Raw genomic sequence first — 27813 nt, 5'->3', positions numbered from 1 at the left:
TGGCCGAGACCCGCCGTCGCTGAAAATAAAAGTAACGCTGCAAAAAGATACAAACGCTGCTGCAAATTAAAGAAACGCTGCAAATGAAAAGAAACGCTGCTGCAAATTAAAGAAACGCTGCAAATGAAAAGAAACGCTGCTGCAAATAAAAAGAAACGCTGCTGCAAATAAAAAGAAACGCAGCTGCAAATAAAAGAAACGCAGCTGCAAATAAAAGAAACGCTGCTGCAAATAAAAGAAACGCTGCTGCAAATAAAAGAAACGCTGCTGCAAATAAAAAAGAAACAACGCAAATAAAAAAGCCACAATAGAAGTGAATTACCGGGGACTATTTTTGCTGTGTTTTTTACGTGAGAGGAGAAGAAGAAGACGAAGACGTAAGTGAAAAGGAAGAAATAAGAAGAGCGAGGAACAAGAAGAACAATGAACAAGAAAATAAGTGAAACGGTTAGTGTTCAACGTCACTACGTGTAATTTCTAATGTGCCACACCGGTGCATCTGCAAAAATAGTTCCCGGTAATTCACTTCTGTTGTGGCTTTTTTTACGAGTCGTTTTTTTATTTTATTTGCAGCGTTTCTTTAATTTGCAGCAGCGTTAGTTTCTGTTTGCAGCGTTACTTTTATTCTCAGTAATGGCGGGTCTCGGCCACCGTAGGAATCAAATCTGAACAGAAGAGTGTGGAGTGGAGGAAGAGAACAGACATGGAAACAACACTTGTGTACGAGCTGCTGTGCAGCCCGAGTAATACTGCCGGGATTTAGAGTCCCAGTCCCCGTAGTCTTTATCTCCCAGAGACGGCCGTGAATCACAACGACCGGAATCCCAAACAATCCAGAACGATGCGGGACCGATCCCTGATGCAGATCCCGAACCAGGTCCGGATCCAACTCCCAACCGGGGAAAACACAACGAGATCTAAATCCGACCGAGTCCTTGGAGTCGGGATGTGATGGGAGTTCGTCCGACGTGAAGGTTTGGGAGGGAGGCAGCGTCAGCAACAGCAGGTGGAAAAACCGAGGAAGTGTAAAGACGGGAAACCGAGCCAGAAACCGGACCCGAACCCGTCCGCGTCGGGGGGAACAGAACCCAGATCCGTCCGCTTAACGCCAAGCTTGAGTCGCACAAAACCCCGGAGAACCCCGGCTCTGGGTTTGGCTTCCACGACGAAGTCCATCTCAAAAAACTGAACAAAAAAAAACATGGGCCGAGTAAAGAGCCGAGTGGTGAGTCTGGTTCTGGCCCGGTTCTGGTCGGTTCTGGTCGGGTTCTGCTCTCAGGACTTGTCTCCCAGCGGAGGCTGGTCCATGGACCCCTCCTCGTCAGACAGGCCCGTTTCCACGGCGATGACGAAGGAGGCGGCGGAGGCGCTGCCGGCCATGGGCTGCAGCTCACCTGGGGGGGAAACGCAGGACGGTTTTTTGATTTGATTTATTTTATTTTTGTACATGTAAAAAAAAAAAAGAAACAACACTTCATGAGAAGTTTAAGAAAACAACAACAAAACAAAACAAGGGATTTCATCCTGTAAAACTTGCTAACTTGATTTACATGTGCCAAAAAGGAGTAGGAAGAAGTGTAAACTTATTTAGTCCTGCCCCCGTTCACTGATCATTTAACCTGTATTTATAAATATTCACACATTGTACTCACACTGCTAAGTAACAGTATTATTATTATTATTATATACTGTAATTATACTCACACACATACTTATACATGCATACATACATACACATAGTTGAATATTTCTATATATTTGTACCCATAGGCCCATATAGATATTTATATAAATATACTTATTTACACTATATATATATATATATATATATATATATATATATATATATATATATATATATATATATATATATATATATATATATGTATAATTAGCTGCCCATTTCTGTACATAAATATACGCAGATCTACTCATTCACCAATAGTGTTATATTCAGGCCCCTAAAAGCCGCTAAACCTCTTCCTCTTTGTACCTTGTGAAAATCATGTTTTTATATTTGTTTTTCAACTGGTTAATGTTTGGACATTGTTTTAATTCTGAATCCATTCTGTTCCATAGTTTAACTCCATTGACTGATATAGAAAATCTTTTCATTGTTGTTGCGAACAGAACAGAATGCGGAGTGATTTGCTATCCAGGAATTGCTTTGCTCTGGCCAGGACGGTTCAAACGGTAAAGGCTCTTTAACACGGTCGCTACAACCAGGGGAACAACTGGACTGAAACTCAGCGTCCAAGTTACCGAGAATAAAACCAGAGAGATTATACGGATTTAAGATTTAACTAAAACGGGTCAGAACCTTCATGAGGCGTCTGGATGCAGAATGACAACGTAACAAAGGAAGCAGAAGGATTTTAAGGCACAAAGGATGATTCATACAGGACTGTCTCAGAAAATTAGAATATTGTGATAAAGTTCTTTATTTTCTGTAATGCAATTAAAAAAAACAAAAATGTTATACATTCTGGATTCATTACAAATCAACTGAAATATTGCAAGACATTTATCATTTTAATATTGCTGATTATGGCTTACAGTTTAAGATTAAGATTCCCAGAATATTCTAATGTTTTGAGATAGAATATTTGAGTTTTCTTAAGCTGTAAGCCATGATCAGCCATATTAAAATAATAAAAGGCTTGCAATATTTCAGTTGATTTGTAATATATATATATATATATATATATATATATATATATATATATATATATATATATATATATATAGGCAAGACACTGAATCGGTTGCTCCCGGTTGTCATGCCAGCGCCGTTGTGTATGGCAGCTCCGCCGTGTGTGAATGTGTGCGTGTGTGGGTGAATGTTTGCAGTGTAAAGCGCTTTGGGGCTGTAGGAGTACAGCTGGAAAGCGCTATATAAGTGAAAGCCATTTACCATTTACCATTCATTCCAGATACAGAAGACTCTCATTTAAGTTTACAACATATTTATTTTTTTCCTGTGATTTTGTGGCTGCTGAACATAAAAAAATGTATATTAAGGATCTTTGCTAGAACATTTCATCTCGTTTGGTCAACGGAAATGAAGACACATTTTAGCAGAGTTTTAGTCTGGTTTTTATTCCTCTACGATATTGTATTATATATTTAATTATCGTTATCGTCACATGACCAGCATTTTCGTTGCGTCTCGTCTCGTTTTCCTGTTGGTCTTGTTACCTGTGTGTGTGTTACCTGTGTGTGTGTCGGTCGTGGCCGTCACCGGGCTGTCTCTCAGCGTGTTGGTGTGTGTGTTACCTGTGTGTGTGTCGGTCGTGGCCGTCACCGGGCTGTCTCTCAGCGTGTCGGTGTGTGTGTTACCTGTGTGTGTATCAGTCGTGGCCGTCACCGGGCTGTCTCTCAGCGTGTTGGTGTGTGTGTTACCTGTGTGTGTGTCAGTCGTGGCCGTCACCGGGCTGTCTCTCAGCGTGTTGGTGTGTGTGTTACCTGTGTGTGTATCAGTCGTGGCCGTCACCGGGCTGTCTCTCAGCGTGTCGGGGTCCTGGTAGTCCTGCGGGAGCCCCACCCGTCTCACCCCGGGGTCCAGCACCACGGAGGAGCCGCCCTCGCTCAGCGTGCCGTCGCTGGAGGCCCCGGACACCACGGCCTCCAGGGCCAGGGCCCCCACCCCGACCCCCCCCACGCCCAGGGCCAGGTCGTAGTCCAGGGGCAGGTCGTCCAGGCAGTCGGCGTTCAGCTGGTGGAAGAGGAGAGGAGCTCACCGTGAATGGAAAATGATGTGATCAAAATACATCGTTATACAGTAATCCCTCGCTGTAACGCGGTTCTCCTTTCACGTCTGCTTCACGGATTTGCATCGTGTTCTGTATTCTGATTGGCTAAATCAGGGATCAGCAACCCGCGGCTCTTTAGTGACGCCCTAGTGGCTCCTGGAGCTTTTTCAAAAATGTTTGACTTATTTTTTTTATTTTTTTCTTCCTTTTTCCTTTCGTTTTTAATCTCGACATTTTGACTTTTTTCTCAAAATTTTTACTTTATTCCGAACATTTCGACTTTTTTCCCAACATTTTGACTTTTTTCCTCAAAATTTCAACTTTTTCTCAACATTTTGACTTTTTTCTCGAGATTGTACTTCAACATTAATCTCTACATTTCGACTTTTTTCTCGACATTTCGACTTTTTTCTCAACATTTCTACTTTTTTCTCGAAATTTCTACTTTTTTCTCGACATTTCTACTTTTTTCTCCAAGTGCATAATAAAAATAAATCTTCCCCCAGTTCTAACTAATATAGAAACATGCAGCATGTGTTGTTTTCATTCTAATTCTGATACAAGACTTTTCATTTTTTGCGGCTCCAGACATATTTGTTTTTTGTGTTTTTGGTCCAATATGGCTCTAACATTTTGGGTTGCCGACCGCTGGGCTAAACAGTCTCCTCACTTCTTCACTTCCTGTATGAATAACGTTGGTTGCTTAGCAACAAGCTGAGAACGGCCAATGAGCTTCAGCAGCAGCTCAAGAACGGGACCTTTTGATGAATCGTTCATTACAGTCTCAGATATAATCCACGGTAGCATGTCGGCTTATAAGAAGAAAAAAGAGCGACAACAACCACCCATAACTATGTTCTTCTCTGGAAAAAACACCCCTGCACCGCGGCTTTAGGAGAAAAAGACGCTACAGAGCGAGTCAGGATGCAGCAGCATCAGAAGAGCAGTGGAATACGTGCCAGTCACAATTTGTCTTACTGTACTTCTTGTATTTTTTTTTCATAATCATTCATTCAAAAAAAAGGTTGCTACTTTGCGGATTTCACTTATAACGGGTTCTTTTTGGAACGTAACCCCCGCGAAAAACCAGGGATTACTGTATTACAAACCCTAAATCATAAAAAAGGCCTCACTAATTATTAACTGACAGTATTTGAACCAATCAATGTCTGACTTTTATTCCACAGCTTATACAACTATTAAACATCCAGACGGACGAGATGTTGTGACTAGGCCTGTGTTGAAAAAAAAAAAACGATTTTCCGGGTCTAAATCGATTCTCATATTCATTCCTAAAAATCGATTTGTATGTCTAAAGATCGATTTTTTTTCATCATTAGAACTTTTGGTATTTTTTTGTTTATGCCCAAAAAAGGAATGTTTTGTTGGACGTGAGCATAACTAGTGCCATGTTTTGGCCTTTAAATATGTTTAAAGGTATGAAAACTTTTAATCAGTTATAATTGCATAAATTGTCTATATTTTATTACTTTATATACAGTATTGGGGTTAGATTTGTATAAAATGTATAAAAATCTCAAACATTAAAAAACCGAAAATGGAAAAAATAAAAACTATTTCATCCGTCTCTGTTTCCTCCCTGGATCTGTTTGATAATTCTGCCCCATGATGTTTCTGTTTCAGTTCTATCAGCATTCTGGGAGAAAATCTTGATAATGGATTCTGAATCTTAAGAATCAAATCGATTCTTGACATTTGAATGGACCCCCAGCCCTGGTTGTGGCCCCTCCCTCCCCAGTCCCGTCACTCACGGCGATGCCCAGAGCCTTCAGGATGTTCATCTTGCACATGGGACACGTGCGATGGTCCAGCAGCCACGGATCCACGCACGTCTTATGGAACAGATGTCTGCAAAAGATGTAAAAACAGATCAGATAACCAAACCACGGAGGACGAAACCAAACCAGCACAGAGAGCGAAATCAAACCATCGCGGACAGAACCAAATCACTGACAAAACCAAACCAAGACCAAACCAAACCAGCAGAGGACAAAACCAAACCACGGCGGTTGAAACCAAACCACCGCGGTTGAAACAAACCACCAATGTTGAAACCAAACCACGCAGCGGCCCTGTCCCGCACGTGGAGACCGTGTCAAGAGGCTCCGTAGATCCGGAGAGATCGCCCGGCTGTTGCACGCTGCAAGACTGTCTTTTCTTTTCAAAGTAGGAACAGGAGAGAGAGCCGAGCGGCTGCCCGCTCCCGGAGGAACCCTGCAGGAACAAACTGCCGGTGGGACCCCTTGCCGGACAGAGGAATGGAGCCGCATGGTGGAGTCGAGCCGAAACGAAGCTCTCCCACACCGGAAAATCCTGGCAGAAACCTGATCACCCCCGACAGAGCCCGCAGCCCAGATCCGGAGACCGGGAGGCGTGAGGTTTATGCGTCTTGGGCGCTCAGTTTAATCTAGAGCGGTTCAGAGCTAAATTTGTGTTTAATGAAGTTACCGTTCGCATATTACCGTGTAACGCCGGCAACTACCGGCATTATTATGGTTTGTTTATTTTGTGGCGCCATTTTCCGCCAGTTATTCACGTTTTAAACGCCGTGTTTTGTCATCCCGTCTGATTGCACGTGGCGTGGCGAGGGCGCTGCCATCCTTAAATACCACAGGGCGTCACCATCTTTAAATGTTTTGGCCGGCCACGTGCAGCCACGTTGTTTTGAAACATAGATGATCGTTTTGTATCACGTGTTTATTGTTTTGATTTCTTTTTCCATTCATGCAGTTTAATTTTTTTCCCAAGCACTCGAACAGAGTTGGTAAATCGGCCTTTTCCTTTTATGCACCGCAAGTTTGGAATGAGCTACAACACTTACTCAACTTGAAATATTTACCCTCTCTTAACATGTTCAAACATATGTTAAAATAATTTTTCACAGAACAATGTCATTGGTTTAATCAAGTGCCATTATTTGTCATGAATTCTTTTTAGCTTTCTGATCCTTGTATGTTTTATGTTTGTTTGTTTTATTGTTTTGATATGTTTTAATTTTTTTTGTAAAGTTACTTGTCCTTGTATGTATTTTCTTTTATATGAAACTGAATTTATTATTCTGCTGCCATCTTGACCAGGGGCCTCATGTACTAAGAGTGCGTGGATTTCAACTTGAATCTGTGCGTGGAATTAACAAGAACGCAAAAATTCAGATGTACAAAGCTGTGCGTTCGCCCAAATCCACGCAGGTTTCTCTGTACATCCCAATCAGCGTGGATTTGAGCGCACATGCGGGAGCACAACACTCCGCCTTGTCTCCTCCCTCAAATATGTTTGAATATGATAATGAAGATAATTATCCATTAAAAACCGCTCATCCTAACAAGAAATGTGCAAAAACAGGTAAAACAAATAAAAAAAGAAAACATCGGCTCTGAGCTGGAATAAATAATTCATTTTGGGGCATTTAGGGGTGTCGGACTCCAGTCCTCAAGGGCCGGTGTCCCTGCAGGTTTTAGATGTTTCCCTGCTTCATTGCACCATGATACAAGTGACTGTGTCATCAACAGAACTATCCAGACTTTGATGACAAGCTGGTGACGATGATTAATTAGAATCAGGTGTGTTAAAGCAGTGAAACATTAAAACATGCAGGAAACGGCCCTTCTGGGATTCTGTTTGACACCTGTGTACTAACGGATTAAGACCAATGTACACGTTTATTTAGTCTTACACATTATGGATGTCCGCGATCACCTCTCTCATAAGTATAACAATGTGAACAACATGAATTTATATTTAAAACATGAAGCATCACGATCTGATTCCTCCGCTGCAGAAATAGAGACAATTTGTGCCGACGGGATTATCGAGGTGCAAACGTGAGAAATAAAGAGCAAAGTTGCTGTAACTCAGAGTGTCGCATCCGCAGGAGGAGGGACAGGTCTAGATCCCCGTGTCAGGTGTCGTGCCAAAGAGTGATTGCCTCCCAGAAACTGATTTCTCCCCTGAAAATGGGTCTTTTTACCTGCCAAATATTGATTGAAGGCAAAATGCAGTTAATGAAAAGTTGTTTCTGCCTAAGTCTGACTTGATCTCATTCTTGAGTTTCATAATCTGAAATCTGACGGTTTAGCGCTCTCGGTCAGCGGGCTGCTGTGCGCGCTCCCGCGGCCACAAATCAGAAGAAATAAGATTCTGGCAGGCAATCACTTTTTGGCACAACACCGGAGAAACACTTTCTGGATCCTGCAGAACCTGCAGCCGACCCCATATCAGACTCTGAAAGTTGCCTAAACATTTAATAAAAACTTATTTCATCATTGCTGAATCACATCAGTTCACACATGCACATCATCACCTTTCCGTGACACCTTTTTTTTTAAAGACAACTTTACAGAACCGGGTTTTGCTGCAAAATGTATTTTAATGTATTTCTGTCCAGACACAGTTATGGGATGTTTAGGATCTGGCTTTTATCTCCAGTAGTCCTCCCATACGGTCGTCATGACGACAGACAGATGTCCGACCTGTAGCAGCTCCAGCTGAAGCATCATGTTGGTCTGAACCGGAGCAGTTGGTCCAGTTCAGGGCAGAGATCCAGAAGGATCATCTTGGTCCCTGAACCAGCTGATGGTCCAGTCTTAGTCCTGGACCAGCAGGTCGATGTGATCTGATGCATCAGCAGGTTACTCTATAGAGCTTTGGCTCCGTTATAACGGAGCCAAAGCTCCATCAGGATTTGCAGGTTCCATCGTTGAGCTCCTTTAGTTGTTTGTTCAGATCATGTGGTTGATTGTGAGATTGTTGCAGCTCCACTCTTGTGTAATGTATCCGGTGATGTCGGGACTGTCGTGTCCTTCACGTGGTCGTGGATTTATTGTTGACGTTACGTTTCCTCATATTCTGGACTTCACTGCATCACCAGTGAGTGTCGCCAACGGACAAAACCTCAGAAAAGTGCGTGCAACAGCCTTGGTGTGTGAGTGAAGGACCGCAGCTTTCTACGTTCACGTCATTCTTTGTATATCTGACCGTGAGCGTTGAAAGTGGCGTACGCACGTTTTTTGTGCGCCGCACTCTTAGTACATAAGGCCCCAGGACTCCCTGGCAGAAGAGATATTGTATCGCAATGGGACTTTCCTGGATAAATAAAGGATAAAAAAAATTATTCTTATTGTTTTTTTTGATAATTAGTGTTTTATGTTTTAACGTAGTTTGCCATCAGAGTTTATTTGGGTATCTCTTTACCATCTGCTTGGTACCTGATGTAAATAAATTCTGATTGATTTTAATGAGAAGTTGTTTGTGATGTTTTACACAAATTCTGGTCACAATGGCTGTTTGACAGAGCTAGAGCCAAACTGGTAATTGCCTTCAGCGATTATTCTGTAGTGATAATAGTAAAATTTACTACTCTGCAGAATAATATCTATTTCTGAGACTGATTTCTGCTGTTAAAAGTTATCATTTTCCTTGTTAAGGCCCAGGTGGTGCCCCTGCAAAATCAAGTCATTTTGATAATTCAATTTGATAAGTAATCTACCTTATTAATAATAATTGTTGAATAAAATTATCAATAGTTCTTGATAACTGAACAGCGTCCCTAATGTTGCACAACACCATCAAATTAACAAATGCTAATATGTCCACTAAAACCAAGCATCTGCGGTTTGTGGAGGTTTGGTGCCCCTGGTACCACGGGACGTCAGCAGAACTGCTTTCAACCCGTTCCCCAACGGGCTGCGGCTAAACGAGACTTTGCGGCCGGTTTCAACTGAACTAGCATCTTCTTTAACCCACATTTCTGGATGTTTCAGAGTTGCACGCTTGCGTTTATGGATTAATGCTGCTGTAAATCCTGTGTGCAGCCATTTTCCTGCTCTAAATTGAAATAAATACCAGTGTTTTGCATCGTCATTATCAAAGAAGTGGTCCGGCGTTGACGACACACTCACCTGCAGGGCAGGATGCGGACCACGTCGTTGGGCTTGTAGCCCTCGATGCAGACGGCGCAGTTGTCGAAGTCGGCTTCCGTCTCCTGGTCGCCTTTCCTGATGGTGCGGACTTGCAGCTTGCTAATGGCCTTTTTCGCTGCGTCGCCGAGACGACGCTGAACACAAAGAGCCAGAAGTGCAGGGATGGGAATTGATGAGATTGTTAGGATTTCAATTCCATTTTCGATTCTGCTTAACGATTCAGTTCTTTATCAATTCCCTTAAGCCGGGCAGACACTGTGCGATTATCGGCTTGTTTTGAGACGATTTTCCAGTCGTGCGACTATTTTTTGGATCGGGACGGATTTTGACCCAATCGTTGCTCGTGCCTCCTGCAGTATACGTGGGTTAACGACGAGAGATTAACACCTCACGACGAGAGAGTAACACCTCACGACGAGAGATTAACACCTCACGACGAGAGATTAACACCTCACGACGAGAGAGTAACACCTAACGACGAGAGATTAACACCTCACGACGAGAGAGTAACACCTCACGACGAGAGATTAACACCTCACGACGAGAGAGTAACACCTCACGACGAGAGAGTAACACCTCACGACGAGAGAGTAACACCTCACGACGAGAGAGTAACGCCTCACGACGAGAGATTAAAGGCTGAATTATGGTTCTGCGTCAAAACGACGCCGTGCCTACGGCGTGTGGTTTTTGTACACGCAGAGGACACGCCGTCACATGCGCCGTCACTGACGTGCACCTCCCGAAAATTGTAACTACGCGTCGAGGAGACGCCGACCACACGCAGACCGAGAGGGCTGTGATTGGTTCGTTTGAAAGCGAAGCATTTCCGGTTTCCGGTTTGAATCAGTAGTGAACTTCCAGGGCTTTTTTCTTCGTTTATATGTGATTTTTTTTGTTTTTGTTTTTTGCACAATAGTTGTCCTTATTTCTTTGATTTACTGTGACCGGAAAAAGTCGGATAAACCATTCAGAAAAAGATCGCTAACTAGTGGCCGCGGGGGGTACTGCACCGCGACCAAATGGAGAGACGGAGAACTCTGAACGATTCGTGACGGCGTCACGGGTGCGCCGTGTGCTCTGCGTGTGTGTGACGCAGAACCATACCCGCACCTTAACGCCTCACGACGAGCTCCTGATCACGAATCGTGAGGTCGCAAGAAAATCAAGCGTGTTTGAAATCCTGGTCGCTCCTCGTGAAGGAATCGCACAGTTGAAGCAGGTGCAGGTCGCCGCGTACCCTACACCGTAGGCTCTGCGTTGGTGTAACGCGGGACCATAAATCAGCCTTTAGTGTACGCTCTGCGCTGTTCCGAACACTTCCCCCCTGCTGAGACACAACTTTTGCGGTATGCGTTCATTGTTGTGTCTAAAAATGATGCGCAGTGCCGACCCAATCAGAAACGGTACAGATATTTTGGGATTTTTTTGATATATATATAAAAAAATTAAATTATAAAAAAATAAAGGATCCCCATAACCTTTGATCGGGTGGGCAGGACTCACGTTTGGGTGGACACAGCCCACCCCTGCCCCAGAACCGGCCTCTAGTTCCAGAACTCAGAGGTCCGACGGGAGGATTATGATTGTATAGTGTGAGCAGACGGAGCATCAGAGCATCGGGTCGTACAGTGTGAGACCATAAATAGTGGGCTGTGAACTTTTGAACTCAGCGATCTAGTCGTGCAGTGTGAGATGGGGCTGAATCAAACTATTTAAAATATCGCACAGTGTATGCCCAGCTTTATCGATTCTCATTTGAAAAAAAAAGGACAACAATGAAGCAAATGTGACTAATATAACAGGAAGTGTTCCTTATTTAATTAGTTACCTGCAGTATTATTAGCCAAGGACATGTTAACGTTGCTGCAGGGTTGAGAATTACTGACGTGGGTCCGGAGTACATTGAAAACGCAACATTTTTTGATCGTTATTGCTGCTGTTTGTAACCCTTAAGAAAACTCAAATATCCTATCTCAAAAAATGTGAATATTGTGAATCTTAATCTTAAACTGTAAGCTATAATCCGCTATATTAACATAATAAAAGGCTTGCAATATTTCAGTTGATTTGTAATGAAACCAGAATGTATGACATTTTTGTTTTTGTAATTGCATTACAGAAAATAAAGAACTTTATCACAATATTCTAATTTTCTGAGACAGTCCTGTAGTGTTGGGTAAATGATGACGGGTGTTTTTGGGAGTGGGGTTGCTTGTACCTGGTTCCTGTCCCGCGCGTTGGCGTAGCGGAACCTCTGGATGTAGTAGAAGACGAGCCAGGCCAGGGAGATGATCATCAGCACGATGAAGGAGATGGACACGAACACGACCGACGTCCTGCTCACGTACTTCTGCAGGTTCCTGGTCCCCACGGTGATCGTCATGGTGACCGTGATGTTGCGCTCCAGCAGCGACACAACCTCGCGGCCTTTTGGCTCGGGGATCATGATGGCCACCACGTCGCCGGTGCCTGGGGAGGACGGAGGAAAAAGTCAGGGTGGCCCGTGCGGCTTCATGGTGATCTTAAGATTTAGGACAAAAAGGACAAAGTTTGTCCTTTTGTTCTTCTTTCCTCTCATTCAACTCTCTATTATAGCTTAATCTTCCCTCATTTTAATTACTGCAACATTGTTTGGGCTTCGACACATTCAACATATATTAATAAATTACTGATAATTCAAAAAAGGTTTCTCAGAATGATATCACATGCAAACAGATATGAGCCATCTGCTCCCCTTTTCATTAAATATTCACTATTATCCATCAATAAATCTAACATTTTTCAAACATGTTTATTTATGTTCAAATTTAAAAATGATATACAAGATCTTCCTTCTTCTTCTCATAATTTCTTTTGTGTTAATTCCGATATTCATTCTTATGCCACAAGGCACAAAGATGATTTTAATTTACAGTTTTGTAGAACATTTAAACAACAATCTTTCACCACTTGTGGAATTCACTCAATAAATCTCTTAAATCATCACCATCCTTGCCAATATTCAAAAAACATTTAAAGAACCTTCTTATTGTTTCATCTTTGTAGTGTTTATTATTTAATCTGAGTTACATTTTCTTTTGTGTTTTTTGTTTTTTTACTCCCCTAGCTTTTGTTTTGTTTTTTATTCATATATGGAAAGGATTCTTTAAAAGCCACCAGGCTTCTTCCTTTCCTTCAGGTTATTTAAATGTTTTTACATTTATTCTTCAATTTGTCTTATATTGCTAAATAAAAAAAATCAAGTAAAAGAAGACGTGAAGCTGGAAATATTTACCACTCTGAACTCGTTTAATTCCACAAAAGGTCTAACGAATGAGTTCATGTGAATGTAAAGCTCATTGCGGCAATGTTTGCAGATTGTTTGCTCCTTGTCAGCCACTTGGTCGACGTACCTATCCACAATTGGAAATCCAAAATGCCGCCGTACCGGTGACTTAAATGTGGCGGGGGCGTCTTCTATTGCTACGTTGTTCTCCGTTCTACTTGTAAATCCTACACGAACACTCCACTGAAATAACAAGCATTGGAAAGGCAGATTAGTCGCCCGCTAGCTCAGAGTCGCCCTCTTGTGTTAAAACAAAATCACTACGTTGAAAAAGAAATCAGCGTATTGACTGGGTAAATCTGTCCCAATATCGCGCTACAGTTTGTTTCCTCCACGACACGTATCGTGACGTTTTTGTATCGCGAAATTTCGTGCCACGATATATTGTTACACCCTTACTAATACCAAAGCCCACAGTCGTCCACAAACCATTCTGGTGTCGTCTTCCTCACTCTGTTAGTTTCTTCTCTACCACATTCACCTCTATGTCTATATGGTGTATCAATATATCGCGCCACGAAATTTCGAGATACAAAAACGTCACAATACGTGGCGTGGAGGTGACAAACTGTATCGCGATATTGGGTTATTAATATTAATATATTGTGTTTACTAGTAACGCGCATCCGACCACGCCAAAATCTTCCTCCGCTCAGAAGAAACTAGTACCGTTTTCCGGTCCCGTTTTGAGCTGGTGTAGAGTTAAGCCTTACCTTATTAAATTAAACCTTTTTGGGGTCGTGAGTAGGATAAACCCGGCCGGGGACAACTTCTGCTGAGTTCCAGTGTACTTTAAAGGTATTGTGACATAATTTTTAACATGCTTTTAACACTATTAAAAGTCTTGGCCAATATCCCTCAAATGTGTCTAAAAAGGTATAACAAGAAAAACGTCACTCCAGTACTCCATGCCTGGCTTTTTATGACGGTGTTTTTTGCGCAGTGAAAAACGCTTCCTTTTCCCTCTTTCCTGTCAATCATTGTCCCGCTCCTCCTCCAACCCAACTGCTACACACTTCTGCCGTCTCCACACACATGCGCGCACACCGAACCACAAACACCCACACACACAGCCTAGACAGGGCGACTACAGCCCGGGGATGTCCGTGACCAGAGGACTCAGGCGGCACCGTAGCTCCCCGCAAGCAATACGCTAACAGCGGCGCCGGAGAGTTAAGCCGGGAGCGACAGGCGAAGCATGCACGGAAAAGCAGCACGGCGAAGCAGTCCACAGCAAACAATCACAAAAATAAAGGCATGCGAAGCAGCAGTGTCCCCTTATCTTAAGTCCAGTCAGTGGCCGCGGGTCTTCTTAGCAGTTGTCCTCCGGTGATGAGAACAGAGGGGCTCTAAACAGCTCCGTGTTAAGCCTGATTTATGGTTCTGCGTTAAATCGACGCAGAGCCTACGCCGTAGGGTTCAGCATACGGTGCGCGTCGCCGCGTAACCCTACGCCGTAGGCTCTGCGTCGGTGTAACGCGGAACCATAAATCAGCCTTTATGGTGCGCTGGAGAGGAGAGGAGACAGGGAGCTGGGTGGAGGGGGCGGTGATTTAGCGGAACGTTACGTAACGGTCCGCCACCAAACCAGATGCGCCGTTTTTGCATAATTGTGCGGAAAATCCCAGAAAGCACACAATACACTGAATGTTAAAAGTTCGTTTTTTTGGGTGTAATTGATGTCAAGACACCCAACAAAACACAAAAAATCAAGAAAAATTTGTTTTTCAAGTCACAATACCTTTAATGTCCCTCAACAGTGTAGGATTTTAGAACATCAACACAGCACCTAGTGCCGTACTGTGGCGTATCACTCCGCCCAATCTAAAACAGACATCACTACCCTGACTAGTGTCATTATAGTCCCTGATTTACATCAGAATATAAAGAATATGTTTATAAAATAATGAACCCTGAATTACCAAAATAACCTTCTTAACAAAAATAAATCTCCTCTTACACTTATAAGGTGAGACTGAATCAATATTTTTTATGATGTAAAATTGTATGTATTTATTTACTTTTATTTATTTAATTTTAGTTGTTGTGGAAAAGAAAAGAAAAAAGTCAAGTCATACATGAGAGAAACTATTCAGTTTGTGGCTAAATATTTGTACTTGTATGAAACTGAAGATGCATAATGCAAACCTGACATTTACTTTTAGTTCAGTTTGTGGAAAATGGTTGGCCTGGCTTTCTCTTTAAAACTTAAACAGTTATAAAGTATTACAGACTGTAACAATAGGGCAAATGTACAGTATTGTTTTGTATTTTGTGTCTTTCAAATAAAAGACCATTTTTTCCAGTCATATGTTCCTCATTCAAAGTTGTTAAAAAAAATACTGCTATAATATCATATCGTTATCGTGACCTCAATATCGCGTATCGTACCGTATCGTGAGATTAGTGTATCGTTACACCCCTAACGTCTGCACGTTAATAACGGTGGTAACGGGGCTGTGATTAGTCACCATAATCCCGCTCTTCACTTCTTGCTTCCAGGAAAGTTTTGACGCCAGTAAAGCACCAGTTTCACCCCCCAATAGATTTATGATACTGCATTCTCACAACGCTGCAAAGTTTCATCAGCACGTTCTGCACGTTTCTGAATTAATCTGTCTCAGTGAGCTCGACACACATGCGCTGACCTGTTTATCGATCTAATAACAGCCCGGACTCAACACTTCACCCCATCGCTATGGCGACCAGTTCCTCTGCCCACCCACTAGAGACTCCCACTCTAAAAATACACTTTCCACGGTGACGTGATTGTGTGAAACAGCAGTGCTTTCCCTCCAGCTGGACACGGTTATATATATATATATATATATATATATATATATATATATATATATATATATATATATATATATATATATATATATATATATATATATAAATATACACATAAGGACGATCCACAAGATTTCTATCATCCTGCAGCAGGTTTTCCTGCAGATCCTCTGTCGCTGCGCTGACCCTCACACACAACTCTGGTTATAAATCAGGATTCTTCAACCTTTTTAGCCCAGCGACCCCTTGGATGAGAGAAAAACAGAGCAGGGCAAAAGAGCAAGCTTAAGAAAACTCAAATATCCTATCTCTCCCATCTCAAAAAAAATGGAATATTCTGGGAATCTTAATCTTAAACTGTAAACCATGATCAGCAATATTAAAATAATAAAAGGCTTGCAATATTTCAGTTGATTTGTAATGAATCCAGAATGTATGACATTTTTGTTTTAGTAATTGCATTACAGAAAATAAAGAACTTTATCACAATATTCCAATTTTCTGAGAGAGTCCTTTATATGCGGACTGAATCGAATCAGCCCTAATATATATATATATATATGTATTAGGGCTGAAACTATTCCTCGAATAATTTGAGTAATTCGATTACAAAAAATGATGGAGGAATTTTATCTGCCTTGAGGAATCGTTTTATTTTGCAGCTCAAAGCAGGTGTTTCGCCCGGACTACATTTAATGCGGCACAACGTGCTGACGGTACAGCGCGCTGGTACAGCACGTAAAGGAAGAAGAAAGAGGCAGCGGATTTGTTTGGTTTTAGTAACATGCCATGCTCAGGCATAGATAATATATATATATATATATATATATTATATATATATGTGCTCAGGCAGTCTGCAATGGTCCAGACGGGACACACATGTAGCTCAGTGCTTAACTTTTATTTTCAATCCACGCTATATTCTTCTGGTCCGTTCTCCTATATGTTCCCCCTCTAACCCAGTACATACATAGGTTCCTCTAAACATCTGTTCCCGCCAGTGTTGTTCTCGTTCACGAAAACGGAAACGAAATTTGTTCGTCAACGCCCATTTTTCCCCGGACGAAAACGAGACCGGACTAGAAAAAAAACATGTGTATAAACAATAACTAGGACTAAATCATTATGCAAGTTCGTTGACTAATAAAAACTAAACGAAAATATAGTTCACAAAATAAATACTCCGCTAAAATCTATGGTCATTTTCGTTCACAAACAAAGACGATACGAAATATATAATTATAATGAACGTATCACTTCCTCCTGTCTCTTTTGCCATAGAGCGCCGCTGTGCGTTCGCAAATGCTCACCGGGACTGTCCGGGAGCACAGCTGTCTATCACTTTGTATTGGCTTTGTGCTCAGGGTGGATATATCGAACATACCCTTCCCCCACACACTCGCACTCACACTCACACATAAACAAACACACCCCCTTTTTGAAGTTACCGCCAGCGCAGCATGCAGCCGCAGCTGCACACGATCTCAACGCGGACATTTCATTTCATTAAATAAAATAAAACGGTAACAAGCTTTGCACGGGGATCGGGAGAAAGAGAAGGGAAGATGTCTGGAAACATTTTAGATACATTGACGTCGAAGATAAAACGGAATGCTTGATTTTAACGGACGGGGAGCAGTGCGGTCATAAGTGGAAGGGAAAGAACACTACACATCTGAAACGACACGTCTCCATTTACCACAAAGAAATCAAGGTAAGCTAAGTTAACATAAAGTATGTTGCTGGTTGTTTACAACATTAAATCAACGTTGTGTTGTTGAGTGTACTGTCAGCTTAATGTTACTACAATAAAACCTACCCGAAAGTAGTCTACTAGTTAATGTGTGTGTGTGTGTGTGTGTGTGTGTGTGTGTGTGTGTGTGTGTGTGTGTGTGTGTGTGTGTGTGTGTGTGTGTGTGTGTGTGTGTGAGACCTTATGACATTATGAGCAAAGGCTTTCAAGCGCCACTGTTTTCATTCATTCACATGGTTTTTGTGCAGAAGTTCAAAGCCCCTCTAAGATTATTTTGTATAAATGCACACTACACACACCTGCACAAGAGGTCCATAAATACAAATAAATCCAAACATGGGGCATTTTGAATCACATGAAAGGTGCAGCCATAGAGAGAATCATAACAAACTCCGGCTTTTTGTTGAGTCGTTTTTTTTTTTTTTTTTTTTAAATGTGCCGGGCGCCTTAAGAAACGGTGCGCCGTGTCTATTACCTGAATTACGGTAATGTAAGGCCGGCCATGAGAACGGTAAAGGGAGAAGGGGGCGGGTGAAGCTGAATGAGACCATCCACTGAGCTGTTTAATGCGAAACAGAAGATGAAAACTTTTAAGGATTTGCTTGATGTGTAAAGTGAAATAAAATACAATCAAACTAAGTTTTGCTCCCGCTCTATTTAAATAAGCACATTTGTTCTGCAGCGCGCGTGTGTTTTGCATGTCGGAACCGGTGACTTTCCCCGGTTAAAGCAGCGGCTGGAGCAGCGCGGTGATGGGCGCTGCTCCAGCCCGACTTCCTGGTTCCCCAAGCGGTCCAATCGACCTGGTTCCCGGCCGCTTTGCGAGCAGAGATTTCTGGGGTCTGTCTCAGGTCTGATCAGCTTCACCCTCCGAAATTTGCAGCCAAATCTGTCGGTTACAAACCCGGTACCGGACCCCGACATGCGCGGGTGTGTATTCGCGGCGACACACACAAATTCTCATTTATGTAGCGCTTGACTGGCGCAGCTGATGGACAGAAACCTATGGTGATTTTTAAAAGAAAAACTTTGCATAAGACGTTTCCAGCCGGAGTCATTATAAGGACGAATGGAAAGGGGGGGCTGGATGAAGGGATGATGATGATCAGGTGGCTGAGACAGGTCTGGAAATTCGGACTGGAGCTCCTGTCGGATACAAACCCCAGTACCGGCTCCCCGACAGCGTGTGTGTGAGCGGGTCCAGCGCGGGGGAGCAGACGGGGAGCGGACCCGGGACCAGCGCGGAGCGGGACGCGGGACCCGGGACGCGGGACCCGGGACGCGGGACCCGGGACGCGGGACCCGGGACGCGGGACCCGGGACGCGGGACCCGGGACCCGGGACCGCTGCGGTCGGGATCCGCAGCACAACGCAGCACAACGGGGTATGAAACGTTTATTTTCTTACCTTTATTTATTCAGGGGTCTGTCCCAGGTCGGAACAACTTCACCCTGCGAGATTTTCAGGCAAATCTGTCATTTGATCTCTGGTAGCCTAACCAAGATGCAGAGGATGCGCTCAGGAGCCGCCAGGCTCCCGCCGCGGGTTTGCCGGGCCAGGGCGCACCATCACCGGGGCAGATCCGGCCGAAATGCCGCTGGTCTTTCCCCGGGAGCCCCTGCTCCCATACAGGTGGGTGGCTTCGGTCCCAGCCGGTCCGAATAGGTCACATTCCCGGTTAAAGCCGCTGTGACGCGCGCTGCTCCACCCCGCTGGGGAGAGACGGGCTCTGCGCGGGGGAGGATCCGCACAACGGGGTATGAAAAGTGTATTTACTGTTGTGCAGAAAGTGTCTGACACCGAGGAAATTCGGTCTGGCGCAGCTGAATTAGCGGAGCTCTTTAATGCAGAAACAGAGGTTTTGCTCCCGCTCTATTTTTTAAATAAGCGCTTGTGTGCTTGTGTGTGCGTTCTGCATGTGTGTGCGTTCTGCAGCGGGTGTGTCTGTTTTCCGGCCGGCGTGTTTTGCGGCACGCGTGTGTGCAGCTCTGCTCTGTAGACTGCGCCTTTTGGGTCGGTGCGCCATATGTATGTTTTAAATCTAAAAATGACACACAAAAATGAGGGTGCGCCTTTCCACACGGTGCGCCGAATGGTCGCGAAAATACGGTACATAAAAAAAGGATGAGTTCGACTAAATATGACAAAAAATAACAACGGCGATTGAAACAGGACTAAGACTGAAACTAAATTTAAAAATAGCCGACAAGAACAACACTGGTTCCCGCTACAGTTTTAACTAAAAGAAAAGGCAGAAAATGTCAGAAAAATAAAAACATAATAAAGCTAACTGGGTAGTTTTCAATTTTAGCTCTGTAGTCATTCATGGATAAAACAAGCACTGGTGCCTAATGTGCTCCAATACAACAGGAATCATAATTTTATTTTGAACCCTGCCAAAACTCAAAATCTTAAACTTAAAACTTAACTAGAAATTAAAATTTGTTTGACACAAATGAAAGTTCAATTGAAACACGTGGGAAACACATGTTGTGTCGTGTTGTATTTATTTTATCTTTTTATCTTTAAACTTTTTAAGAATGTCTGTCCATCTGCTGTGCCTGCGCACTTTTTATGTTTATATGTTTATATGTCTTTATGTTTATATGTTTACATGTTCACCGTGGGAGGTGGGAAACGTCCCTCTCGATCTCTGTATGTCTTGACATACAGTATTGACAATAAAGCTACTTTGACTTTGACTTTGAAAAACACCTAACCTTATAAGTGATGTGTGTTATCAGGTGTAATGGCATTTTTAGGTAAGTAATAAGAACATTTCTTGGTGAGATCCTTAGTTTTTTGAGTGACTGCAGTGAATTTGTTTAACTGGTGTAAGTTCAGGGTTTTTAAATGCACAGCCATGAACCTACTGTATTATATAATTTAGTCTTAGTGAGGTCAATTAAACATCTGACATGTTATGTATATTTATAATTGCTCTTTAACTAAAGAAAAATATGTTTTATCCGATTACTCGATTAATCGATAGAATTTTCAGTAGAATACTCGATTACTAAAATATTCGATAGCTGCAGCCCTAATATATATATATATATATATATATATATATATATATATATATATATATATATATATATATATATATGTATATTAGGGCTGTGCAATTAATCGATTTTAAATCTAAATCGGATTTATTAATCAAAATCGATGTTAAAAAAGGAAAATCGGAAAATCGATTTTCCTTTTTTGCAGCTGGTTGCAGACAGAGCTCGTCTAGTCATCTTTGTTTGGTCAAGAAAATTGTAAATGTCACTTAACTAAACTCAAGGAGGATTAACAGTATCTTTCAATTGCACTTCATTCCCAATAGGGAAATTTGTTTAAAATATTTTATCTTTATTTTTAAAGAAAAATAGCAAACAATTTATTCCATTGTCTTTTGTAGTTTTACCAAAAAAATCGAAATCGAAATCGAAAATCGGGTTTTCAGAGAAAAAAATCGGGATTTTATTTTTGTCCAAAATCGCCCAGCCCTAATATATATATATATATATATATATATATATAAAAATATTATTATTTTTTAACTCTTGGGGGCCCCCTAGTGGTCAAACTAAGCAGTCGCTTAGTTTGCTTTTGCCTTGGGCCGGCTCTGCCCCTCACCAAAGACCCGTACAAATGGTTTCTGGTGATTAAAAGGCTTTTAGGTTAGAAAAGAGCAACGTTTTGTGAAGCTACTTCACATCAAAATTAAAGTCCAGGGTCACAATGACTCCAAATGTCTGAGGAAAACCCCAATAGTCTCTGCAGCTGCAGGTTCTGAGGAACCAGAACGTATCGGTGCACGGCAGTCCATGAATGCAGCCCCTTCAGCTCTGCAAGGCCCGGGAGAAAACACATCTCTGAGGTCTCTCACTCAGATCTGAGGTTTCCCTTGTGACTCCACACGGACACAAACACCGAAAGAGTGAGGGAAATATCCCAGAGGAAGATTCTCCTCCACACTGGCCACGGTTACATGTTTTTTAATTCGGAATTAATTATTTCGAATTAAATAATTCAGAATTAAAATATTTTCTTTCGAGTTTACATGGAAATAGTAATTCCGAATTGAGGTTTCCATGGAAAACACGTTTGATGGTCTTTCTCCAATTCCTCTACAGGTCTGGGGGTTGGGAAGGTTCTGATTGGATAGGGGGGCGGAAGTTAAACTACCGGAAGAAAAACAAACTTCAACTTTGAAAAGCTCACAATTTTGATGTTTTCATCTGTTCTTTTAATGATTTCTATTTATTAAATAAATGGTCTCTGCTCTTGACCAGCGTTTACTGCTGCTGCATCTTGAAACTTTGTTTGGAAAACGAGCCCAGCGCGGAATATAAGGTCATGGAGACAGACGGGCGAGGGAACGAGCAGAAAGAAAGACCGGAATTAATTTAAAGAGGAATGAGTGTAAACATGATTGAGGAATTATTCTATTCAGATTTAAAATCAGAATAAACCAGCCACTTACTTCGGAATTAAGTTTAATTCGGAATGGCCATTTTCATTCGGAAATTAGGTGTTTACAAGGTCATTTTTACTCATTTTAAATCAGATTTACCGTATTTTCTGGACTATAAGCCGCACCTGTATATAAGCCGCATCCGCTCTATTTAAAAAAAAAAAAAAAAAGATATGCAAGCCGCATATATTTCTGTTGTTAGATTAGATATTAAGGCCCAATCCCAATTCTCCTTCACTCGCCCTTCTTTTCTCCACTCGCACTTCTTTTCTTCCCTAAGCCCTAAAAAAGAAGGGGGAGATTTTAGGGCACTTGAGATCTAGGGCACTTGGCCCAGGTGCCTGTCCCAATTCTCCCCCTACCCCTCGTTTTCATCCCTAACCTGATCAGGAAGCAGAGAGCCAAAAGCTGTTTTAATTTCAGCTGTAGCGCTGTTAATATGGCACTTTATTAAGTTTTAATATTTTTTCAGGTATAATGGTAACCTTAAGATCCCCAACCGGGGCTCAGTTTATCCAAATAACGCCTGTTAAGAAATTTGACCCGATGTTTTCGGAGATGAGAAGAGCCGCCGCCCCCGGGGAGCAGCCTCAGCTCACAGCCCGAGAACAGACGTGTCCGCCGGGTGAAGCTGCTGCGTCGCCCCGGGAGAGACACTCTCTCCCGGGACGCAGCTCTGTTGAGAATCACGCCGGGTGAAATAAATCATTTAGGAATATGTTGGTTTAATAGATGAAATCTAACAGTTGTAGCTACGCCTGTTAAGAAATTTGCTCCGAAATTTAGAGATTTCTGTCTGCCGGGTCGGAGCTTGGGTCCGCGTTAAATCGACGCAGAGCCTACGGCGTAGGTTGCGTAACCTCCGTCGTAGGATCTGCGTTGGTGTAACGCGGAACCATAATTCCCTGTATTCTGGCGTGATCTTCCGCAACTTTATCTGAAAGTGTGTAAATTACCCAGATAACAGCTGGATTACTTTGTGGTTTCTGAAGACTATTATATCAGAAACATCCAAAACAAATCTGACGAGTCACAGGATTATTTCTCTCTATTTCTCTGAGACCAGTCTGCCTGTTTGCCTTCGGTCGGCGAGTCAAATCGACGCAGAGCCTCTTTTTTTCATACCCCCTCGCTCGCCAAGTCAGCATCTGAAATCCCTCGATTTGAAGGGGCTATTCTCAGCCCCTAGCCCTCGTTATGCCCCCTCCCCCTAGGTGAAAAGAGGAATTGGGACACCACTACCTTCACGGGAACGCGCAAAAGTTAGGGTTAGGGAAGAAAAGGAGGGCGAGGGGGAGTATTGGGACGCACCCTTACTACATGTACAGAATGATTTTGAACTGTAAATGATGTACATGTTTGTACCTAAATAGATCTTTCCTAACAGTGTCTTTTAACACGGCAGCAACTTTGCTGATTAAAACGGGACAGAACCAAGAGAAAATAACCGGTATTTATTTATGTATTTATCTGTTTGAAATCTGCTTCTACTTCTATCTGCTACAGAAGAAGTAGCGTATTCTTCTTTGCATTTATTTTGTCTTAGTTTTTATTCTAATTCCGGTTAGAGCGCCCCGAGCGGTGGAAGAAAAATCCACAGAATAGGCGCACCTTTGTATAAGCCGCACGGTTCAAAACCTATGAAAAAAGTAGCGGCTTATAGTCCAGAAAATACGGTAATTTTAATTCTGAATTAAAGAGGAATTAAACTTTGCATGTAAACGCACTGTGTGTGTGCGTTTTGCTGTTCTTCAGGGGTAAAATTGTTGAACTTTGGACCTCAATAATCCGGACAGATTAGGGTCCAATGACCTTATGAACCCGTCACCGTTAACGGGATCACAGACTTTTCAACAATCCCCGTCACTTTAGGGGTTATCTGATCAGAATGGAGGAAAAAACTGTACTTTTCCAAGTTTCCAGTTTGGTACGAGGCTGCTTCTGGATGCCCTTAATAGTAAAAACTATTGTTATTTTCCACAAACTTGAGATCATGTGTGTTTCACCAGAACATGATATATGTTGCTGAAAACACCAAAGTTACTCTTGCTTTTGCGTTTTCAGCCTCGGTTCAATCGTATACTATTAAATCCGTACCAACATGCATCACGTTTATCCACTTAATTGCCAAAAATCTCCCACTCTCTGTGATAATCATTGGAATAACAGCCGCTGCTCTCTGTTCTGGCTGAAAAAGTGGAGAGGTAGCTCATTAAAAACACCAGTTTCTCCGGAGTCAGATGACAACGTTCTGCCCTGGAAGCCAAATCAAATTGACCAATCACAGAATAGTTGCATCAGCTTTGTGGCACCCTGGAGCTCCTCTACAGAGATTTCCACATTTCAAAAGTTCTGTCACTATTCCAGCCTGAAACAGCGGAGAGAAACCCGGCGTGTCGGGATCAGCAGCTCCAAACTAATCTGTGGGATAAACCGTGGAATGGTAACGCAGCTGATTCCACACAAGTCTGTTTTCAGGTGGATTAGCAGCAAATAGGCCCGACCAGACGATGGATTCACCAACCCACCCAGTCGGTCAAAGAGAACAACGTTTTTTATGGATGGGTGCAAGTTAGGGCTGTAACGATACGGTACGATACACGATATTGAGGTCACGATAACGATACGATATTATAGCAGTATTTTTTTAACATCCGTGAATGAGGAACATATGACTGGAAAAAATGGTCTTTATTTGAAAGACACAAAAAACAAAACAATGCTGTGCGTTTGCCCTATTGTTACAGTTTGTAATGCTTTATAACTGTTTAAGTTTTAAAGAGAAAGCCAGGCCAACCATTTTTAACACCTAAAATTAAATAAATAAATACAAGTATATAAATACGTTCAATTTTACATCATAAAACAGATTGATTCATGCTCACCTTATAAGTGTAAGAGGAGATTTATTTTTGTTAAGGTTATTTTGGTAATTCAGGGTTGATTATTTTATAAATATATTCTTTATATTCTGTAAATCAGGGACTATAATGACACTAGTCAGTTTATCTGTAGTGATTAGTCTGTTTTAGATTGGGCGGAGTGATACGCCACAGTACGGCACTAGGTGCTGTGTTGATGTTCTAAAATCCTACACTGTTGAGGGACATTAAAGTACACTGGAACTCAGCAGAAGTTGTCCCCGTGTTTATCCTACTCACGACGAGAAAAAGGTTTAATTTAATAAGGTAAGGCTTAACTCTACACCAGCCTTAAAAGCAAAAGTTCAGAGCTCAAAACCCTGCAAGAGTCCCGTGATCGGGACCAAAACGGTACTAGTTTCTTCTCAGCGGTAGGAATGGGCGATATTTTACCGTTCACGATATACCGTCCAAAAAATTCCCCACGGTAAGAATTTGTCATCTCGCGGTAAAAATGATAAAAAGAAAGAAAGATATGAGCCTGAAAGAAAGAAAGAAAGAAAGAAAGAAAGAAAGAAAGAAAGAAAGAAAGAAAGAAAGAAAGAAAGAAAGAAAGAAAGAAAGAAAGAAAGAAAGAAAGAAAGAAAGAAAGAAAGAAAGAAAGAAGAAAGAAGAAGAAAGAAAGAAAGAAAGAAAGAAAGAAAGAAAGAAAGAAAGAAAGAAAGAAAGAAAGAAAGAAAGAAAGAAAGAAAGAAAGAAAAAATCCCGTTGATGACGTTTTTGTGTAACAAAACATGGCGGAGCATCTGCTGACGCGAACAATGAGTCGCAAAAACTCCACCCCCCGATGACGTTTAGACGAAAAAAGGGACACACAGTCATCGAAAAGTGTTTAGACATCGACCGGTGCATTAGTAACAGGCCTGTGTTGAGAGAAAAAATAAATAAAAAATAAATAGATTCTCATATTAATTCCTAAAATCGATTCATATGTCTAAAGATCGATTCGTCCGGTGAACTTTAATCCAGTTGTCACATCATTTAATTCACACATCGGCGTGGTGTGAAACTATCAAACAGCAGCGTTAACAAAGCGCCGGTTTTGAAAACTCCTTGAAGGCTTGAAAATGTGCGTTTCCTTTTTCTTGGACTTAATGAACTTTTCTTTGGAGAAAATGCTGCAAGAGGGGTGAATAAAAGCCTCGTACTGTGATACAAAGATTCCACCTATGACAGACGTCGCCGTTAAAGTACCTGATCGTCAGCCACTTTGTGTTGTAACGTTCATGCTTTTCACTCCGTAAGCGTTCTTCTTAAATTTGCATAAAATGGTAAAAACAAAATTCTCAAAAATTAAAAGCCGAAAAACCAGAAAATGTCATTCTGACCCACACGATGTTTCTGTTTCAGTTCTATCAGATTCTGGGAGCTGATTGGTCCTTACAGCATCATTAGCTGCTAATATAATACTTAGGGCTGGAGATCGATTCAAATGTCAAGAATTGATTCAATTCTGATTCTTAAGATTCAGAATCAATTATCAAGCTTTGATTAGATCTGATCGATTCCGATATTGATTTGGGTTAGTGTTATTAAAACAGTTTTTTGAGCTGTTGCATAAATTATATGACTGTAGTTCTGCAACATATTAATACTAGTATTATATTGAGATTAAACAGCAAGTATTGCAGCTAATGATGCTTTTAGTTTTTTCCCACATTCCGTTTAATTTTTTTCCATTTTCATACTATTTCGGTTTTACATTTTTGAGAATTTGGTTTTTATACCTTTAAACATATTTAAAGGCAAAAACATGGCCCCATTTATTCTTGTGTCCAACAAAACACTCCTTTTTTGGGGATAAACAAAAAAATACCAAAAGTTGTAATGTAACAACCGCGGAAGGAAAAAAAAGAAAGAAAGAAAGAAAAAAAAAAAAAAAAAAATCGATCTTTAGACATTCAAATCGATTTTTAGGAATTAATATGAGAATCTATTTATTTTTTATTTATTTTTTCTCTCAACACGGGCCTGTTACTAATGCGTCTCCATTTCTGGACAGTTGATCAAGCTGTGGACCGGTCGATGTCTATTTTGAATCGGAAAATCGATTTTTTTCAACACAGGCCTATTTAATAAGGAAGTTGAGGGAGCAGATGTCACTTATGGGAAGATCTTAACACTCACATGCTCCCAGAAAACACCACAAACTTCTTTTAAGTCAACGCACTCTGTATTTATTACAGTTATTTCTACAGATTCCTGGTCCCCGGCGCAGGCCTGGAGGGATCCAGCTTCACCCTGCTGCGACCCAACAGTCCTGGCTGTTACTGGACCGGGACTGAAAACCAGGTTACGATGAGCTGGTCTGGACATAATGGAATCAGAAGAGGCCTGTTTTCATTAACTGAGAGCATGGAGTCCCTGCTGCTCGCGCTGCACCCGGCGTTTCACGTCAGAGATCAATTAAAAGTTCACTCAGTACGATCAGAAAAGCTTCAGTCAACACTTGGCCCAAAAATCCAGTTCAGGCTTGTCATCACTGCCTTTTCCAGCCAGAGGACGGATGCAGTTAGTAGCTCAACAAAAGGTCAGACTCTGACCCAGAGGTCAAAGTCTCCTCCACCATCACCGGTGGAGTATCTTTGAGAAGTTTGTAGGGGTGTAACAATATATCGTGCCACGAAATTTCGCGATACAAAAACGTCACAATACGTGTCGTGGAGGTGACAAACTGTATCGCGATATTGGGTTATTAATATTAATCTATTGTGTTGACTAGTAACGCTCATCCGACCGCGCCTCGACCCGCGGACCAAAATCTGAATCTAAAACAGACTAATCACTACAGATAAACTGACTAGTGTCATTATAGTCCCTGATTTAAATCAGAATATAATGAATATATTTATAAAATAA

At 41.8% G+C, this 27813-nt stretch overlaps 1 protein-coding gene across 1 annotated transcript in view; it reads right to left on the bottom strand.

The window, feature by feature from the left end:
* Positions 1–577: 577 nt before the first annotated feature.
* rnf150b (ring finger protein 150b) overlaps positions 578–27813 on the bottom strand; it is a 33981-nt gene continuing 6745 nt past the window's right edge. The window contains 5 exon segments of the mRNA XM_061710481.1: positions 578–1394; positions 3466–3715; positions 5525–5621; positions 9671–9825; positions 11913–12163. Of these exon segments, the coding sequence (XP_061566465.1) occupies positions 1276–1394; positions 3466–3715; positions 5525–5621; positions 9671–9825; positions 11913–12163 (872 nt within the window). The 3' untranslated portion in view covers positions 578–1275.

The sequence above is a fragment of the Cololabis saira genome, chromosome 20, assembly GCF_033807715.1.
Source record: "Cololabis saira isolate AMF1-May2022 chromosome 20, fColSai1.1, whole genome shotgun sequence".
Classification (NCBI taxonomy): Eukaryota; Metazoa; Chordata; class Actinopteri; order Beloniformes; family Belonidae; genus Cololabis; species Cololabis saira.
The sequence above is the reverse complement of the archived record's forward strand: the minus strand, read 5'-3'. Positions and strand labels throughout refer to the sequence as shown.